The 21,056-nt window shown below is 38.3% G+C and overlaps 1 protein-coding gene across 3 annotated transcripts in view; it reads right to left on the bottom strand.

The window, feature by feature from the left end:
* Positions 1 to 1,814: 1,814 nt before the first annotated feature.
* SH3BP2 (SH3 domain binding protein 2) overlaps positions 1,815 to 21,056 on the bottom strand; it is a 36,581-nt gene continuing 17,339 nt past the window's right edge. Inside the window, exons 1-13 of one of the 3 annotated variants that reach the window (XM_083862194.1) lie at positions 18,807 to 19,037; positions 13,230 to 13,369; positions 12,072 to 12,174; positions 10,322 to 10,439; positions 9,621 to 9,691; positions 9,168 to 9,256; positions 7,766 to 7,831; positions 6,705 to 7,203; positions 5,711 to 5,819; positions 5,322 to 5,377; positions 4,822 to 4,903; positions 4,513 to 4,572; positions 1,815 to 4,095 (exon numbers count right to left, since the gene is read on the bottom strand). In XM_083862194.1, coding sequence (XP_083718320.1) covers positions 3,958 to 4,095; positions 4,513 to 4,572; positions 4,822 to 4,903; positions 5,322 to 5,377; positions 5,711 to 5,819; positions 6,705 to 7,203; positions 7,766 to 7,831; positions 9,168 to 9,256; positions 9,621 to 9,691; positions 10,322 to 10,439; positions 12,072 to 12,174; positions 13,230 to 13,369; positions 18,807 to 18,916 — 1,641 coding nt within the window. In that variant the 5' untranslated portion in view covers positions 18,917 to 19,037 and the 3' untranslated portion in view covers positions 1,815 to 3,957. Of the gene's footprint in view, positions 4,096 to 4,512; positions 4,573 to 4,821; positions 4,904 to 5,321; positions 5,378 to 5,710; positions 5,820 to 6,704; positions 7,204 to 7,765; positions 7,832 to 9,167; positions 9,257 to 9,620; positions 9,692 to 10,321; positions 10,440 to 12,071; positions 12,175 to 13,215; positions 13,370 to 18,806; positions 19,038 to 21,056 lie in introns of those variants that run through there. The other 2 variants (XM_083862195.1, XM_083862196.1) reach the window with 2 other exon arrangements.

The raw sequence follows: 21,056 nt of genomic DNA, 5'->3' as shown, positions 1-21,056 counted from the left end.
TCCCTTTTCTTATCTATCCAGTGATCTAATCCTACAAGTGGTTTTTATCAGTGTAATTTCTGTGCAAACCAACTCCGGGAGAGATATGTGTTAGTAAAATTACATTAAAAATGATTCTTTGATATCTCCAAGATTACATGCCTCTCAGGACCACGTCATCAGCCTGAGAGGTTGAATTACCCACTTCCTGGGAACTAGATACTCTAAGGAGGAAGGTACAAGTGAGGGATAGTAATGATCAGCCTGTAATTAAGATACAGGAATGGGAGCCCTGAAGGAATAGATTTGGAGGTGGCTGTGCTACTAGGCTTGCTCCATATCTGAAGCCTACTGAACATAATCACTTCAGCCCATCCAGTTTTAAAGTGTGCTCAAATACTCTCTGTCTTGAAGTTCTAGTAGTGTTTGGTATTTGATATTTTGGTACTTTTAAGTGTAGTAAAAGGACTATAAGCTCTCCCACTTAGGGGTCTGTAATTATGGGCATCTCAAGCACTCCCGCTACTAGGGAAAAAACCCCTCGACTTTAAGGAGGTGAGTATTTCATAAGATGGAAACTGTTGCAACATCATGCAATTTGCTTGTTGCTGGGTGAAGTATTTAATGTTCAGAACAGCTGCTTAATGCTTCACAATGTGGATAAATTTAGGTGGTGCTCAGATGTCCATTATGTAAATTCTACCTCAAAGTATATTTTAAGAATAATTTGAACAGAAAGATTAATTTTATCTCTTTGTTCTTTAGGTTAGAAGACATTTAGATGAGGAAATTTGCTAAACAATATTGCTACTTATTTGAGACAGATGAACCAAAGGAGTCTTAAGTTTCAAAGACCCAGCCTATTAAGTTTCCACTTGAAGTTAGCTTTGATCTCTGCTTCTATCTGAAGTCACTTAAGATTGATTTGTCCCAAATGACTTCCACACACGCTCAGCTGCTGGATTGCTGTTGTGTGCATCCCTGTGTGGAGCAGGCTGACCAGCAGATGTCCCCAAATTCTACATAATCACACTTGCAGCTTCCAAAATCTTCAGCACCCTTTTTGCATATTCCAAAGGATGAAGCCACTTGAGACCACAAATACTCTTGCTACTTATTCACATTCTTCTGAAAACTGAAGTTCTGAGGTGGGGAATGCTTGACTGCTGACACAAAGCACCTTTATTGTCATAGAAAAATAGTTTGGATATTGGTTCATTTTTTATTATATGCTACTACTGATTATGCCTTGTTTTATTTTCAAAAGCACTCTATTTTTTTTTCCCTGGAATAGCAATCCCCATCCAAATATGACCTGTAATACTTTTATCTGGAGGTTCAGTCACAAGAAACAAGATTTCTTCTAAACTAGCATCAATGATTTTGACTTGGATACTATAAAACTCATTAACTACATTCTTTATATGCATCAAATGCTGTTTTTACAATTCCTACAAACTATTTTAAAGCCAAGGAGCTTGTAGTAGGTTGTAGATGCAAAGGCTGCCTTGTGGTGAAGGAATGAGGAGAGGCAGATTAGTGAGAAATACAGGAGACACACTAAGCCATGTGTTCTAGCTGTATCTTTCCTCCTTATAAACACCAGAAACTCACCTGATTTGTTATAAAACAGACTAGACTAGTATGTAATAGCAAGAGGAAGAAAGAGTGTAAATGATTGCAGATTTGTTTAGAACATGAAGATTTGCTTCTAAGGGGCACTGAGAATTAATTCCTCTAACTCCACTATTAGAAGAACACAGCTCCAAATAAAAGCATTAGAACACACCCCCATGAAATTAAAGACAACTGCACAAAATGAGGTGGACTGGCATTGAAAGTTTATCCATTTCAGAAATCTATACATTCAGATACAAAAGGGAATTAACACAAAAATTTACATATTTGCAACTCTTGTATTACATAGGTAAAGAGTGTGTTATGGTTTAAATGGATGTTTATAATTTTAAAATCTTCTGAGTGTAAAGTTGAGAAAAGAATCAGATATCTGAATAGGGCCCCATAGAGAGCATACTATAAATATGATTGTCATGACACAATGAAGTCAATTACTTTCAGACAGAGAAAATCTTGCTCTGTAGACAGGTGTGAATATAGCAAGAAATTTGAACTTACTCTGATACACATATAACTATTTGCCAAAAAGGTTTTTTAAATACTGTCTTGGCTGAGTCTTCTTTAGAGAGGATCATGCCAGGATAGTGCACCACAGGGATACTAATTTAAAATAAAAGGAATTAGACTCAAAATATCCAACATTCAACAGAATCTGAATTTTAAGTACTTCACATTCTTTACACACATAAGCTGTTTTACAGTGGGAACAGAGATCAAAAGACTGATACTGTGTATGTCTGTGTCTCTTGGAAAAGATGGAGGCAGAGTTTCCTGCCTCAATTCCTGTGTATGATCCTCATATTCCATCTGATGAGTAAGGAAAATTCCCTAGGGACTAAAGACTCATTTACTGTTTTCATAAAAAACAAATTCTTATCCTGTATTGGCTTTGTTATGATTTTAAAGTTGTGACCATCTAATGGTAACAAGATTAAAATGGGCATGTATAAGCTTTGAAAAGGTAAGAGAAAAAAAAATAATTGATTGATACAGATTCAGACTGATAAAATCTAGTTACATTCTGTTTCAGGAGTGGCAGTATGTTTTTATACTATTATTACAAGCCCTGTGAACATTATTAGAGTATGAGAACATTATTACAGTATTTTTGGATCAACAGAATTACTTAAAAGATTATTAAAATAAATGTCTTTTCCAAGAGTAATTTTGGCATAAACATCAAGCCCTTGGATTTAGGATACCTGTCCCCAAAATATTAGGGAACAAATGGTAAAAGCACCCTGGTAATGTCTATCATTGATAGTATATTAAAAACAGATTTTGTTTTGCATGCAACTACCAACTGAGTAGAAATTCTAATAATGGAAAAATTTGTGGTAGCAGACTAGGGTAGTGTGTTCTGCCCTAGAAAAGAATTCAATGGGCTGACAATCTTTTTCTATCCACAAGGATTTATGGAGCAATAGTAGCATCACAATCATGGTTTCAGGTGGTTTTTCATGCTTTGTTTAAAGAAGCTTTGACTATGGCCACGTGAGATAAAACTGCTAGTGGGAATTTGGAACATTCAAATGGCTCCTTTCCCTTCCCCTAAAAACCTCAAGCAGCCCTTTCTCTTTTCTCATACCCTTTAAAAACACCAGTGGCACGAACCCTTCCAGTTCAGAACTAGGTAATGGGGCTCCCATGAAAGCCAAATCAATATTGTTCCACACTTATCTGAAGTGCATGTCATTAAGCAGTATGTGGGATGCCACACCCATATCAGCCAGATAGTACCTGATAGAGATTACTGTACTCAGAAGGTGAAAGGATGTAAGAGGTGGCTTAAAAAAAAGCCTCATTTCCTGATCATCTTTACCTATAGAAAATCAAATAATTAGCACAGAAATCTTCATTATGTACACATCAACTCTACAAGTAATACAAAATATCTCAGTTGAGCACCAGTGCTGACTTTAGGAGTAGTACCTCCAAGTCAGAGTATTAGTATTCCGTGTCACAAATAAATTCTGATATACTTTCCAAAGTGTCCATTTTCTAGATCAGCTGTATTCAGATCACTTCTTTGTTCGTGTTCATCTTCAACATTCCATGGAGATTAGTAATAGCAGCAGTTTTATAAAAGGTGTGGGTATCCTGGACAGCTTTCACAGCATAATCAGTTCAGATCTTTGTAAAAGAAAAGACCGTAAAATCCGCTGATCTGGACTTTAAGGTTTTACCAGAAGTTCATTAAATGGAATTTATACACCAATTCATGTGGGAATCAATGGTGGAAACAGACTCAGTTTGTGTGTGCAAACAGCAGGATGCCCAACAGTGGCAGGAGTCCTGTCCTCAGGGGCAGCAGGGGGTCAGTGAACCATGGCTGTCTTGTCACCTTGGCTTGGAGTAACCATAAGGACACCTGAGAATCAGGCTGTCATGGCTGGGTAAGACATGAGTGCTGTAGTATTCCACCAAACTTCCCATGTTCAAAAACATGATGTCTGAATCCAGGTAAAACTTGCCATCCTGTTGTAGAAAAAAAACCATATGTAACCATTGACAGCAATGTTTCCAGCTTAATGTCTAAAGAAAAAAGGGCCAGAACGTCGTCATGATAACGAAGTTCTTTCAAATACACTATTCCTTTGCAAATTAGTCAGTCACACAAATAGGTCCAAATTAAACTCAGGAATTTACTAGGATTTGACTGGAGCTGCAATTGATGATGACACCTGATACAGCAATTAGAAAGCCTAGATCTGAGTATTCAAACTCTTATCCTGGACCAGATATTTGTAAATCAGCTGATTTTTACTGTCAGAGGTGGGAACGAATTTAGACTTTAACCTGTCAGTTCTGATATTTACCTATATGCACACCCATTTTTATACACACACACATACATATATGATCTAAAGATGCATACACAGTGCAGCTACTGACCTTTTCAAAGATTCTGTAATTTCTCACTTTTCCTCCAGGTTCATCCCATACAACCAATACCTTGAAGAAGAAAAATGCAATGCATTTAGTTTATGATATACCAAGATCTTCTAAGTCAAGGTATTATTAAGGAATTAATTAAAATTCAGCCTAAATTTTCTTACAATCACTGACATTAGCGATTATCTCATATTTTCTTGCTTTAAGAAAAGACCACATCTAAAGTGTTAAGTACTTTGATGCATATAAAATGCAATATGTCTCAATCAAGAAGTTTTCTGGGGGTTAGACTCAGTAACTGCAGTTTACCTTTCCAGGCTTGCTAGATGAGTTCCTAATACAGTACAATCCATTTTGTGGCTGTCCTTGTGGGCTACTGGCTTTAAATATCCTAAAAAGAATAAACAATAACATATGTTACAATTATTCATGTGCGTGACATGTTATTAGCTCTTAGATAAATCAAGTATCTACAGTCTTAAAATTCCCATTAGAAATATCTGGTTTGGGTGTAATAATTCATAGTAGATGAAAGAAAGTCACTGCTCTAGCACCTGAACCAGCAGTGCAGCACAGATCATCTGGCTCTCTGCCTGGCAAAACAACCTCCTCCAGATGGAGCCAAATCCCATTTCTGTCTGTCATTCATCAATTGACATTCTCATCTGTCGATTGATACATGAGCACTGAACTAACTTCTCTAGAAAGTGATTTGTATATTAAACACAAGTTATCAAAATGATCTTTGGACTACAGTTCAGTAGGTTTTTGTAGGATTTCTAAGGAACTATTTTAAAATCAAATTTTACCTTTCAACTTCGAAGGATTCAGAGGTATTAAGAAATATTGAAGTAGGCAGCCCAACCTGTAAAAAATATAAACAAAACAAATCACTGTTAAGTCAATGACAACTCAAAACTCTAGCAACTTTTTATGCAAATAAACTACAGCCATCATCTAAAATTATTAATGGTGATTTAATCTTTATGCTTCTTTCTCCTTTATATCCAATCTTAAACTCCATAACTTATCAAGGCATTCACTAAATCTCAAAAAGAAATGAAAAAAATAATTACACAGCACTGTGTTTTCAGAAAGTTGCTCTTCTCCTTAAATAATGCACTTAAAATGTTCCCAAAGGTATACATAAGTAAGGAAAAAAATATTCCTTTAGCATGGATCATCTGCTTGATCTTACCTTTTCATAATCATCATCAGAGTCATCATCAGGTTGGCTTGGCTTGGAGGGTAGTGCTGGTTTTTCAAATGAAAAACTTCTAAAACTCTGTCCATCTGGTGGTGACCTCCTGGCAGAAACAGAATGAAAACTGAAGGATACCTCATCAGGAAAGCAGAACAAAAATACACAAAACACTGAAGGAATAGTAAAACTAGAACTGAAGTTTCAGTTTAGCGCCCAAATTATGGAATCCTAGAATGGTTTAGGGTGGAAGGGACCTTAAAGGCCATCTCATTCCAACCCTCCTGCCATGGGCAGGGATACCTTTCACTAGACCAGGTTGCTTGGAGCTCCCTCCATTGTAGCCCTTCCAGGGATGGGGCATTCACAGTTTATGTAGCAATTTGTGCTGATCCCTCACCACTCTCCCAGTAAATAATTTATGTCCAATATCTAATCAGAACCCACACCTCCCCTCTTTCAGTTTAAAGCCATTCCCCCTTATCCTATCACTCCATGCCCATGTCTAAAGTCCCTCTCCAGCTCTTTTGTAGCTCTTTTGGGTACTGGAAGGTGTTTAAGGGTCTCCTTGGAGCCTTCTCTTCTCCAGGCTGAACAATCCCAACTCTATCAGCCTGTCTTCACAGATGAGGTGCTCCAGCCCTTGGATCATCAACTCAGTGGCCTCCTCTGGACCAGTTTTAACATGGCAATGTCTTTCTTGTTTTGGGGGCCCCAGAGCTGGAGGCAGTACTTGCAGATTAATTTAGTTAATTACAGATTAATTTCGAGAGAACTCTAGAGATCATTTAGTCCAAGCTCACAAACAAAAAAGGTCCAACCAGATCAGCTAGATCCACTGCAGATTTTCAAATAATAGGCAAAAAAAGCACAACACAGAGAGGGATGGTGCAGGGAAGAGACATAGATATTGGTATGAATCTGAGTATGTCTAAGCTTGTTAACTAACAAGTGATTGAAAAACAATACTGCATTGTGTTTTCATACTTACTGTAACTGGGGACATAAAGATTTCTCTGTTCTGGGCTTGACTGCAGGGGGCTGGTGGCCTGGCACAGGTGGCTTTGGGAGCACTGGTGGCACAAACAGTCCAGGTTTACCATGTTCCCTTGGCACTTTAGGCTCTGCTAGCTTTTCAACAAGCTGTGACAGCTTGGGTTTATTGGCTGGCAGAGGAGGAGGAGTCCGTGGGGAAAGGTTCAAGCTTTTTAGCTTCTCACAGGCTTCTGGAGGAGCAAGGACTTGGGCTGGAGGCAGAGGCTCTGGAGGCAGGGGTTGAGACTCTTTGCCACTTGCAGGCTTTTTGAACACAGGTAAAGGGGGCACAGGGGGTGGCTCCAGTTTGATTTCAGGTAAGCTTCTCTTAGGAGGTGGTGGTGGCACTGGTGGACTTGGTTTGCCAGCATAGGAATTTGCCCTCACTTCCAAGAAGGGAGATTTCCTGACGTGAGGAATAGGTGGAGGTGGGTACACAGGGGGCAGGACCATATCTACAGAAAGAAAACCAAAAAAACTTGACACACTGAGGAGGAATGGAGTATGTCATCAAAAGAGACTTCTCAAATCAATTTTCTATGTGATCTAAGATATTTCACTGGCATCGGGTCTGATAGTACTCAGCGTGCTGGATAAGCCTTTAACTTTCAGCACAATTCTGGAAGTTATAGGTAATAAACTCCTGGTATTTTTCTTCAGGCATGGCTTATGACGGCTTAGCAAAGATTTTTCACTTCATAGTCTAGTTTTTCTTTAAAAACATTACTGCTGCTCCAGACTGATAACCAGACACAGGTCATTCCAGGCAGGAGGCTTGCAAGAAAACACACCCCTAAAGGCATGTAATGCTTTCTGTAAATGGTTACTGCTGTTATTACAAACTTCTGACCCTAAATACCTCTCAGGATTAGATACCTCTGCATTACTTCAGTTATTTTGCCAGTTGGAATAGTAATGACCAATACAAAATAATAACCTCACATTCCACATGAATATTGCCTCCACTGGGGGCCTTTCATGGGGCCTTTTGTGAGGGGAATCAAAGAAGTCACATACCATCTTTCACTATGTCAGAAGTATCTGGCTGCAAATAAGACTCATCCTCTTCCTCCTGGTCGTAATCTGCAGATGAAAATCAGTGTGTCAGACTTTGATAAATACTCTTGGAACCTAAAAAACCTGAGTATCAAGCACTTAGAGCTCTTTAAAACAAATATTTTTCAGGTATTTTTTCTAAAGAGATGAAAAAAATAAATAGTTTTGATTCACCTCTCTGCTATCTAGATGTTTCCTTAAATTTTTATGTCAACTTAAAAAGCCATCACTTATAACAGAGGCAGATGAAGTAAGCTAAACATTTTTTTTTTCAACTTACAAGTTAAAATAATTTTTTTTTGGTGATATTTCTACAGTTCCAGCCTTCCTGAGAGAATTTCAAATGAGTTGCAGAGACACAACTATAAAAATGCATTTACAAAACCACTTGGGAAAAAACATAACCCCCAAAACTTAAACATACCACAGAAAAATTTATGATTTTGCAACATGGAAGATTAAACAAGCTTAGTGATCTACAAAACAACTTCAATTCTTTTGCCTTTCTCTGGCAACAACAACAACGAAAGCACCACAACAAATGGCTTAGGTGGTTTCAATGATGCCTTTAACTGTAAATCAGAATAACCAAGCCACAAAAAACATGTTACTTCTAGGCAGTAATTTCTCCTCATTGATTATAAGAGGAGCCTGAAGGACAATATAAAGAGGAATGCCCTAAAAAAAGGTAAGAATATCTGATAAAAATCAGTTATTCTAATTTTCCTAATTTAAACTCCTACTAGGCTTCTTATCTTCATCCATCTTGCATACAACCCTCCCCTCCCATAAAATCAGAAGGACTAAACTACAACCCCATATGAAATGCTGATGAGTCTGTTCTCTGCTTGCAGCAATGGAACCGGATTTCCTAACAAGACCCATTCCTGCCTTTTTTGTCCTAGTCAGGAAGAACAGTCAGGAATTTCCTCTCAGGAAATGAGAGTACTTGCTCTTATCAACATTGCCCTGAGAAATCTGAAAGGGCAGATGGGGGAAGGCCTAGAAAAGGATCTCTGCTGAACCTTAAGGCAAGGTTTCCCATGTTGGTTTTCATAAATATATTTCGTGACTGGGAACTCAGTTGCTGAAATATGCTGTGAATGCCTACCTGCCAGGCTTTCTGCCACTTTTAATTAACCTCCTCAAAGGACCTGAAATTCTTTAGTTTATTTGTACCAACAGTTAATGGCACAGAATACCAGTTGCTGATTTAAAATTACAATGGAGAGACACCTGGTAAAAAAACCATAATTTACAAACTGGACCAGCTTACTTAAGGTACGGGAATAATTCCTGCAGAATTCAGAAGAAATAAATAAGCAACAAAGAAGACTTATTTATCAGTGTCTGAATTTCTCACCTTCATTATCTGCTGAATGATGGGAATACTTGATGTCAATGGGACGTTCTATTGAGCCATAGAAACTGTCTACATCAGAACCAGAGTCACTGCAAAAGAAAAGACAGAGTTACTTCTGTTTAGCAGGACTGCAGCACTGGAAAGGAATGCTGGAAAAGCAGAAGCAATCTGTTCCTATTTCCCAATTAACAATCAGATATGTTGCTGCTGTGTTTTGGAAGATTTCATTTCTTTTACACAAAGCTGACATTCAAAGTGCTCCTTGTTTAAAGATTTGGGGTTTTCTTCGTATTCTTTAAATTATAAATTGGGAAGGGCCTTTCTTCTCAGGTCATACTGTGCTTGTTCTTATTTAACAGGAAGTTACTTGTAGGTGCAAAAAGCCTAAAACACCACTGTAAAGAGCTAGTGCAAAAGAGATTTAAAAAATCAATAAAGAATAAGAGTTTATACCTGAATTCTGTTATTGTATCTTTCTTCTCATGGTAGTGATCAATTTCCCTTCTCAAGGATAGCATCCAATTCTAAACAAAACAAAACAAAAAACAAACAAACAAACAAACAATCAAAAAAAAAAGATCAATATTCAACACATCAATCTTTTAATCATTAAATGCAGATATACCTTGTCCTCTGTAAGACCAGGGTAACTGTGCAGGGAACATACATTGAGATGGTATTTATCTATGACCTTTTATTGAAAAGACTCAGCAGTCAAATGTTTTGATTATATAAAATGCTGTAGGAACATATTGAAGTATTAAATTTTCAGTTTGCAAATTTCAGGCTGTTATTCCTAAAGCCAGATATACATTCAGAGTATGTTTATGGGTGAGAGATTTCACTGAACAGTTTTCAGAATTTAACAAAGGCTTAACGTATCTTCACTTTTTCCTTGGTGAAAAATAAATATGGAATATTTATGAAATGTGGAGAAACCCATGCCATAGTATGTCACAGCCATTCCCTAAATTACAAGCTGAATTAACACTAACTTAAAAGTTAAAACTTCAGACATGACTTTCAGAGGAGCCCAAAGAACCATGTATACAAATTTCAGTGATAGCTGCATTTCCAGTTCATTCAGATTTTAGGGAAGTCCAAGATTCGCTTTTCGCTTCAAGGAAAAATCTATTGCAAAAGAAGAAAGTTACCTTTCTTTCATCTTCAGAAGAAGCTGAAAAAAACCACGTCCTGTGCTTCTTGCTTATGTGAACTAACTTGAAAGGAAACACATTGCTTGATGTTGTCTCCTCAGCTGCCCGCATAACCCTGAGAAACAGAACAACCAATACATTGACACCTAAGTCTATAGTTAATGCTGTTATGCAAGTCATAAAGACTGACAGAAAGCAGTTTTACTCGCCAGTTCTGCCTCATGAAAAATAACCCCCAAACTCAGAAAATCACCACAGAAATGTCCATATGTGCATTTGCAGTGCTTCTCCATTATTGTGGTAGAAGGGACAATGCAAAAGGAAAAACTTGTTGATTCATAAGTCAGACTTTTATAAACAACTATTTTGACTTCAAGAGTTAATGAACCACATTAATTCATAAGCATCACATGCTGCAAGAGGTACTCAGGGTGCTTGTGGCCCTTATTTTAAGATGTCTCTATTTCAGAGGAGAAATCAAAACACATTTCCCATGAAAATAAGGAAAAATTAATAATAAAAGGCAAACTTCATTTTTACACACTTCCCTTGTAAACGCATTCTTGAACATTTTTTATTATTTTAAAACAAGCATAACTTAACCACTTTTTTTGTGTGTGTAAGGAATTTCTTCATTTGGGACTCCTAGGGGGAAAAAATTTAAAAACCTTTTATGCAACTACTCAGTCTAACAGTTCTTTCAGTTCTTTCAAATTCTTTTTCAATAATGTTTGTCTGTGCCTTATACTACTCAAGACTTGGTCCCTATTCCAACCAAGGTCTCTACAAGGCTGCTAAAATGAAGATACATAAAAAGGAATGAATGGTCTCCAGCATTTACAGATTCCATGGTATTGTTCACATTCATGTCAATAGCAGAAGCTGGTGACAAAATTACAGTGTGGGTTTCTCCTACAAATTAATCTTGAATTTTTAACTAGCTACAATGTTTACGAAGTGCATTCCCTTAAAAATATGCCATTGTTGTGCTCTGTTAGAAAACCTCTCATAATTTAAGAAAAGGTAATTCCTTATTCCACAAGTCTGAGAACATTACACAGTACAAGATATACATATACAAATACAATAAAATTGCAGTGGTTAGGATCAATACAATGATATTTCTCTACATTCCCTCTTTCTCACTAAATCTTTCTTAGCATCAATTTCAACAGCAAGTCCCTAAAGTTAGGCTGGACTTGTATTAGTAGGCCTTGTATTTATGCTGCACTCACATTCTGACAGTACTGGCTAACTTGAAAGCCACATATTTCTGTCTTCAACTTGCAAAGTAAATATTAAGATGAAAAATGTGTAATGAAATGAGTCAGATACTTTGCGCATGCATTCTCTCATTTAGCACTCTGTAGCTGAGACAGTTTCAGCCCTAACTACAGCCACTGAACCAGTAACTCCATAAATTTTCTCTTCTGATTCCTTTCTGGACAGTACAGAACAAAGATGGTTTGTCTGAAGGAATCCACATCTGTCTGCACATGCACTCTGCATTAATCAGTAACAGGAGTAAGGCCAGTGCAATGCAAACAGCTTTACTGGTTAAATTGCAGAAGAGGAAGGCTATCCACTCACCAAGCACAGGAAATGTCATTTATACAATTTGAAAGGAATACATTTCTTGGAATCTGAGATCAATTCTTAACTCAAGCAACAGAATAGAAATGACACCCATAGCCCCTAGCATTAAGTGAAAGGAGCTTGGGTGTTAACCAACTTCCTTGGCACCTACCTGTTGTAACCTTTCAAAGAAAATGCACCCTGGGGAGATGCAGATGTGCTGCTCTTAAAATAGTAGATACACCCCTCGTGGATAATCACAAATCTCAGTGGCCCTGAAAAGATAAAAAGTGAGCAAAATATAAATCCAGGGGTAGCAGAACAACTAAAACCTCTTAGCATGTGTAGAATTATTGTTTAAGATTTTAGTAGTCATATGAATCACTGTAAATGAGCACAAGCTAGTTAAGTGACAGCTTGTTGATGATTAGTCACACAGTGAAGTTGTCCCTTTGCAGAGTTTCAGGACTAAGGGTGATATTTGATTCCCTCACTTGAGAAGCAGCTGATCTGAAAACTTCAAAAGAAGCCTCAGGTACTGCAGGCCTGACATCCACCTCTGCTCCTTTATTAGTGGAATAAGCAATAGCAGGAAGGCAGCCACAGGATACAAATACATATTTACATCCCCTCCCCAACCCCCCAACCATTATCTCCCTCTCTTCTTTCACCTCAAGTACACAATCCAGCCAATAAAATTATATCCTGTTTTCTTTTCTTTCAAAGAGGCCTAGACTCCTTCCTTTATAAAGGCAGTAATCTTTGTCCTTAACTATATAAGTATAGTTTCAGTATAAACAGGGATACCAAATGAACAGCATATAAATAAACCCAAAATCTGAACATTCCCCCATGTAAACAGACTTTGATTTCAGAAGAAATTACTATTATTAAGTACAGCCCAATGCTGGCATAAGAAAATTTCCATTTCACAACAGCAGTAGGAGATGGGGATATTTTTTCCAGAACAGAATAGCCAACTGGAAAAAAAAGCTGACTACTAATTTCTTTCAGAAAAGAGTATTTGAAATCAATATATATCCTGGGAATCTGTTTGTCTTGAAAATCTTACTTGTGAAGGACTGGACAAAAGAACTAAAAAAGCAAAATAAAATCAACCACAACATTTATTATCTAAGACTTACAGTTGCAAAACAATTAAAGGAAAATCTTTCAATATGAGTCTTTCATACATATACTCCAGTAAAATTGTATTCCAATATAAAGTGGAAAAACAGCTTCTTCAACAATCTGCTAACATGAAATCTGTTCTGGCCCCAGAGGCAAGCATTTAAAACATTTAATTTAGTTAATACCTCATTCAACTTACACTTCAGGATCTGCAGCTGCGTGCCTCCTTTTTTATGAAGATATCCTGACTTGGTGACTCCTCCAGGCATTGTCAGAAGGTTTTGTGCTCCAATTGCCTTCATTGGGACTGGCCAGACCTGCTCCTGCGAGGCCATCATTCTGCAATTTAGAATAATTAAAAACAGTTTAAAACTCAGATTTTACTTTAAGGAATGAGCACAGAGAAGCAAAGCTTGTTTCCTTAAACAAGCTTTCCAAACAACTAATGTGGTTCAGCACTCAAGAATGTAACACAGACAGGGTGTTCAAAGATTCCAGGAACTTTGTAATGTACAAAAAAACGTGGTGCAAAAAGCCCCGATTTATTTTTGTACAGCTCTCAAAAGTGATTGACAGTTGTTGAAACAAAGGAAAAGTGCTTAGTAAATGTTACTTAAGTATTTATGTTTTAAAAATAGTCCAGATAACACTGCAAGACTTAATCAGGCAGGCGACTACAAAGAAAATTGACTTCTTGTCCCAAATGCTACATGGCACGTATAAACAGAAATTATCATTTTCTATACAACAAGGGAATGAAGTCAAGGTTTAGTAACTGCAGCACCCAATACTACTTACTGCTGGTATTTACATGTTTTATTCTTTAACTCTTAATTCTTTAATTAAAGGATTAATGTATAATCTCATACTGGATGTTACATGTGACAGCATCCTGTGCAAATGAAGTTCCTCTCAGATTTCTGCAGGTTTCCATTCCAATTTAGATACCAATTATTTATGTAGTGCTCCACACCAAAAATCTCCAGTTACCACTCTTTCTGCTGTCTTCCTAAACCAAAAAGATTAGTTTTTTGAAGTAGTAACTTATTCTGATATAGCATTATGAGCCCTTTCTTTCTTCAACTGCTAAGAACTAGGTTAAAGATCCTACAGTGTCATGGAGAAAATGAATCATGCGTGGAGAGAATGGGAATTCTGACCTAGACATAAAAAGGTCTGTTATCATCAGGTGTAGGGCTAGAGACCTTTGCTGGTAAAAGGCAAACTAATGAAGTTGCAGTTAATTAATTTCTGATAAAGGAATGATGGTTTAGAACTGATAAGCTTTCAGTGCAGGATTGAAATGTAATGGATCTTGTTCATTTCTCCTTCACCCAAAAGGGACAGTAAGGGAGGTAAATTCTCAGCACAGAATCCAAAAGCCTCAGCATAACACCCTACCCAAGCACTTGCCTCTCCAACCTAAAATGGCTTTTCTCATTCTGAAAAGAATAAGGAAGTGTTTCAGATTGGTGGAGGTGCAACAGCAAAGTACATGTTCATTGTACAGGTTAGGAAAAATGGAAATGCAAGTCAGTGGATCTTGCAGTGGATCAGCTTAGGATTTAGAGCTAACTGCTTGCCATTTGCTGATGATGCATATCTGGGAAAGGGTGGAAATGCCTAGCAATTTCTACCATGAGAGTTTAAATGAAATTAAATTTTCTAGGCAGCCTAGAAGACTTAATCCCAAAAATTAGGTCTTGGTCCCCAGTGTTATGAAGCAGGCACAGCCAGAGAAGATAGGACTCAAGGGCCTAAAAAGGCTCTCACAGCTGACATGTCAAGACACCATGGTATCCTAATTTTTCCCCAGGACCTCCCTGCCCACCAAAAGGTAAGTTGCTTTTGTTCTACTCAGCTATATCCTTCCTTCTGCTGCTTCCTCCCTGTTCTTATTAAATGACTGAGATCTTTCCAAGCTGAGTTATTTCCTCCTCCACGAAATTTCTAGCAACAGCAATGTGTCCAAAAAGGGACTACTCACATATTTTAAGCTTTAAAGAGTAAAAATTAAAAATGAGTAGCAGAAGCTAACATCACCCCTTCCCCACTGAATCTTTCAAATTATTTCTCCACATCTTGCAGAGAAGCTGAAGTGAGGGAAATGGAGAGTGTTACCCAGCTGGCCGCTGACGCCAAACCACATCAATACTGCTAAGAGTGATTTCCTTGAAATAAGGATTGCAAAGGCAAGTCCTGGGCTTCTTCTTTTAAGGATATGCACATAAGTGTTGTTTAAACATTAGAACTTAAGTTACTTTGGTCTGTTTCTAGTTATGTGCAGAAAATAGACTAAGTAAAAATGAAACCTTTCTGTTCAGATACTCTGACACTACTTTTCCAACGTTAGTCTTGATGCCATCCAACAGTTTCAGGTTCATCTTAGGTCTTCCAATCGTTACTAGGAAGAACAGAAGAAAGGACTGAAGTACTCAGTGCATGGTGTGAAACTGTTTCATTGTTCTGTACCTAGGCTGAAAACTATCAGAAGAGGCAGAGTTAACCTCTCAGAGAGGCTACTCAAAACAAGCAGTAAATTGAAATTTCTAGGAAGCCAAAGTCAAACACTGGCAATAAGTATATGCTACCCTAGGTAAATACTTAAATCAGAAATATTTGTCCTGGTCACGTTTGCCTTCTATAGGGGAGTGCACCAGTCAGACTAATCACTAAACCATGTCTAGATGGGCATTATTTCCTCTACCTGAAAAGCCAGATCTTAAGGCAGACAGGAAAGAAAAAAAAAAAAAATCTGGAAGCAGAGGAGCAAGCAGGGGAAAATAATCCAATTCTACACTGTGATGACTATGGGATTTAACTGACAGGAAAGGACAGCAGAGTATCAGGTTCTGCTTCCCCATTTCTTACTTTTGGCTACTTACTATAAAACAGTCCTGAAAATAGAGACCAAAACTTAGAGCTTCCCCATGCCAGTTGAGTGAATAAAAGAAGTGAGTAAAAGGAGAGACAGCTGAAATCCATACCACCAAGTACACATTACAGGAACTAAAGAGCCCACTTAATGCACCAGGCTTTTCAACAGATTTAGAGGCAGCTAAGCCTATTATCTGGATTTCAGTGTGGCTTAAAACACTCCCCATCACATCTCAAGCACTTTCATTTGCAGGCACACAGCAGACACTTAGGGAAGACTTTGGTATTCCGAGTTGAAATCTTTCAGTTAGGCTCCTAAAATGCATTTAAGTACTCTGACTTTCATCCCGGGCAGATTTTTCTTCTTCTCTTGACTGTAGAAAACAGTTCTGCAAGGACAGATATTGCTATTTTGCATGACACTGCTGGGAGAAAACTGCCAAAACAAATCTAACTTTGGAATCTTTACTGTCGGGGTGGGAGAGAAGAAGAAAAAAAATGGAAGTTCAAAAGCTATTGTGGTCTTGGCATCTACAGTATGGTTGCCTTTAGCTCACTGAATGGTTCCTTCAGCTCTTGATATTCCTGTCGTAACTTCTCTAACACTGCACCAAGAGCAGATGGATGCTGCATTGCCATAGCAGTCACTGAGGTCACTGCAGAGCTTTGTTAACTTTGGCATTACTGAGAGCAGAGGGATATTTCCCAGTTGTTTCTTACACAGTTACATTCTTACACTGCGAGCCAAAGCCCCCATTACACGCTTTCACCTCTGGGGCAGAGGAAAGTCTCTTCCTCAGGGCTGACAACCAAGTTATCGGAAAGGGCTCACTCAGTGCAGCCAAAGCTCCTCCTGACACTGCTCCTCTGCCACAAACAGAAGGCAACATCCCCCGTGCATTGTTTGGTGAAAGCTTCTACTAATAACCACACACTTTTTTCCTCTTTCCCCTCACCAAGGAACTAGACGAATATTATCTAATCAAGTCCCAAACTCACTGCACGTGGCTATTGAATTAATCTTTTCCCCCACTGAACAGAACCCTCTGAACAAGAAGAGGATGGCAGCAGTCAGGGAAAAGTCTGGCATCACTGCATTTCTCAGGTGATCCCTGTGACAATTCTGTGCCTGTGAGGGAGATGAAAGGCCTTGGAGTGTAGTAGGAGAAATAGTAGAACAGCAGTTTCTAGGATGTACTTCATCATTCAAGAGTGCTTTTGGGAAGACAGAACAGTGAAATCAGCACTCTGGAGCATGAGACAGAGATTATACAATCACTACTGTAACTATTTCTTATATACAAACTGGTCTACCAGACTGAAACCCAAACCAATTTGCAGTGTATTGCTAATGCATCAACAAAGTCAGCCCAAGTCTATCACATAAGTATCCTTTTCTCAAACACTATCACAATGAGCCATTTTTTAATTTCAAAGTACCCTGAAAATTAAACAACATGAAAAAAAGGGAATTCACACACTTCAACCTGCAACCAGGATAGGGCCAGCCACATACAGAAGTATTTTCTGAATCACAGTACTCCTATCAAGCTGAAAATCTGAATGGATAGCAGACTTCTGTTATTGTGTAGCAGGTAAATGTATACATCTGTGAAGAAATTTTAATCTATCCCCTCACTCACTGCATAGGGAATAGCTAGATTGAAGGCTAGGGCATAATTTTACAAGCTAAAAGTCCCTCCATGAGTAAAAGTAAAATTCTGCCACATTAAAAATCTGGATTACATTACAGAAGAACACTTACCCCTCTTGGCCCTAAGAGCTATTGGCATTCAGCCCAATTAGAGCAAATACAAGTTGATTCAATTAAGGATTGCATCCTGGAAGAGTCCTCAGTTCTTGCTTAACTTCAGCAGAATATATGGCAAGATGTGATCATCTCCACATATTGCAGTATATAGGCAAAAAATATATTACCCTCATCTCTGAGACTACAGCTGCTAATAGTTGTTTTAGAAGTTCTCATTTGTTTTAATAATATTTATCATCTGACCCTGTTTGGTCATGCTGGAAAAAACAAAAATACAGCCTCCAAAGCTGCAGTACCAAAAGTAACCCTGATCTGAATTTGTAACAACGTGCTCTATGCCAAGTACATCTGAACTTTCAAAACTGTAATCTCATAAGCTCTAGTCTTTAAATTTTACTTGGAAGTAAAACCTAGCTAAGCCATATGCTAGTTTACTTCTGAATATATATATAACTTATAAATAACATGACATATATAACAAAACTTACAGAAATGAATGTATTCCTCAAATCATGCAGAGGGAGACTGAAGTATCAGGCTTTACCAAAATTGAGGCAGCATTACATGCTGCAGAGCAGAAGTTTCCCCTATATGCTCTCAGCAGTTCTGAGTTAGAATGATTTCTCTTATTCAACCATCTAAACATTTACTGTCTGTTCTTAAAACTGCTTTCTGCAGAATTATCAGCTCTCTTGTCCATTTATTAACCATTCTCCAGTACTTCTGAAATGCTTTTCCATATCTCTCCTACTTTTTTTGGTTACACATTCCATTTCTTCATACCTCTAACAGCCCCTTTCACAATACTCTCTCAGAAAGATTAATAGCACAGTACAAACACCGAAGTAAAAAAAAAATCTTACCAGACAAAGGGAACAAAGAGAAATAAGCCTGACCGAGATACTCTGTATAACTAAATTTACTCTCTTTAACTTGCTTCAACTTGTTTTTATTTTCTGACAAGTTTTTAACCAACTCATCTCTTCCCCCTGCAATTCTTTATCATTTAAATTTCTGCATGAGTTAAAAGTGTTTTAGCTCAGATACCAAATTCTACCCTTAGTTGCAGTCTGCTCTCTACCTCAAGGAGAAAAGATGACAGAAACACAAGCCACAAAAAGCACTAACCTGGTGACCTTGTCCGACCGACACATAGTTTTTCTGCTGACACTTTTACCGAAGGATTGTTGCCTTTGTGATGACAAAGCCATTAACGACTTATGACCCCGTTCAGGCATGGCAGGAACATCTCTGCGCTTCTCCCACGTTTGGGAACTCCCAGGCTGAGAGCCACAGCTGTAGCTGCTGTCTGCTCAACACACAAAAGGAAAAGAAACCCTGCCCCAGCTGCTTGTGCATCTGCACTGTGGCCAAAAGTGACGCCGAGGCAATGACTTGTTTCCTTTGCTGCTTCCTGTTTCCCCCACTGTCAGTGGGCAGCGCTATCTTTGTCAGATTTCCCAGCTTCCCAGAGAGGTTATAAACCAATTCCCGCTCAAACATCTGGCAGACATCGAGCTAGAAAGCAGAGGGGATTTTCCAGCGCTCACTTTCTTCCTACTCACCTTTCAATCAACCTCTTTCCTATGGGAGAAAAAGCAAGTTGTCCCTTTTGCTCTCAGTGTACTCCAGCTCCCACACTGGCAGAGGCACAGCTCAGAAATGCTGCCTGTGCTCCTGAAGAGTCTGTGCCTCAGGTACCTGCACTGCACCACAGAACTGTAAGTATTTAATCTGTTTTCTCCCCCACAGCTGGAGCTTGTCCTTCCCTCTTCAACCCAAGACAATCAAAATACCCATTCTGAAAAATTCTGCAGCATGGACATGCTTTAGAGCAAGTCTTGCTGGTACATTTGATGCTACACAAACCACAAAAGACAATAAAATTCGAACTCGAGAGGCTGGCAGTGCACAATTGTTCACAAGTATCACCAGCTGATGATGAAGAAATACCATTGTTTTACACTTATTTTCATCTGGAGTTCTTGAAAGGATTCAAGTGTATCACTGATTGGTCTAGATTTAAAAAACACTTCAGGCTCAAAGGTTTGAATGAGACAAAACCAACTAGCAAGTTTCAGAATGATGGACAAAACATATACAAGTATGTTAAGCAAAGTTTACTTCACACTTTTTTGGGGAAATGGACATGAATCTGTACCCCAAAATAGGAGGAAGAAGTCTCCATACAACACATCTTTTTGTAAACTACCCAACAGTCAAAGCACAAAAGAAAGTAACATTTCAGATACTGCTCATGGCTGTATGGGCTAGAAAAACAGCTCTCTCACCATAGGGCACCCATTTGCACTCCTTCCATTGCCAGGCTCCATAGGAAGGGGAACTGAACCATAAATACCACACACCTGTTGTTAGCCAAAAGGATCAGCATATCAGAACACAAGATCCCAGTGCTCTTCAATAAGGATCAATACCCTGTTGTCTCAGTGGCTTGACAGGCTTTTTCACACAGAAAGTAATTACAGAGGACTCAGCTCGGTGGCTTGTGAATTAAATTCACTTGCTTTATTTGCTACAATATCAGTTACCCATTTAAGGCACACTGCTCCAAATCAATCTTTCTTCCCTGGGTTCTCTGTTATCTAAGCATATTCTTCTAAGCCTACATTAGCATCTTTGTAAGCTATTTCTCCAAGTTAGTAAAAAAAACTTGATTTAGAATGACAGCACTTGAGTATATGCAACACTGGAAAAAACCCTTCAGTTCCTCTTTCCCCTTTCTGATGTGACAGACCTTACTCCTGGTTTTCCCCTCCAAACTCCACAACTTATAGTACCATGCTCTTTGCTTCAACAGTCTCATTAAACCATGCCTCCTTTATCCAACACATGTTCCTAAGGTACTGCTTTTCCTCTCTAACCTTTCTCATGCTGTTCTCTCTCTTTCTTCATTTTAGTACTCAGAAATGTGGCAGGATTTTTCATTTCAAGTTCCAAGATCCCATTTTGACTTCTCTGGTGATTTCCAACACTATCAAGATGATCCCAGACTCAGAACAGAAGACACTTCACACACACACACAAGCAGGTGTTCCACCAAGGAACAACCAAAGTTTAGATGTTTCACAGTTTTGGGAGACTGAAAATTCAGTTTAGCTTTCTACACCAAACATTCACTAGAAGGATTGTATTTCAAAATCACAAATAAGGAATCTGAAAAGACATGAAAACTTTATGGATTTGATTGACATGTCTGCCAGGGAAGTGAAAGAGTATTAAATATATCCTCCTTCACAAAGCAAAATTCTGTTATGCATGGGTCTTTGCTATAAGGTTTTCAGATTAATCTTCATTTGTCGCCATGAAATCAGTGGTGAGAAGCAGCCTTGCTCCAAGCTAGCCTAGGGAGAATTTCTC

The sequence above is a fragment of the Zosterops lateralis genome (genome assembly GCF_965231275.1).
Source record: "Zosterops lateralis genome assembly, chromosome: 5".
NCBI lineage: Eukaryota > Metazoa > Chordata > Aves > Passeriformes > Zosteropidae > Zosterops > Zosterops lateralis.
This window is presented reverse-complemented; position numbering and strand designations above follow the sequence as displayed.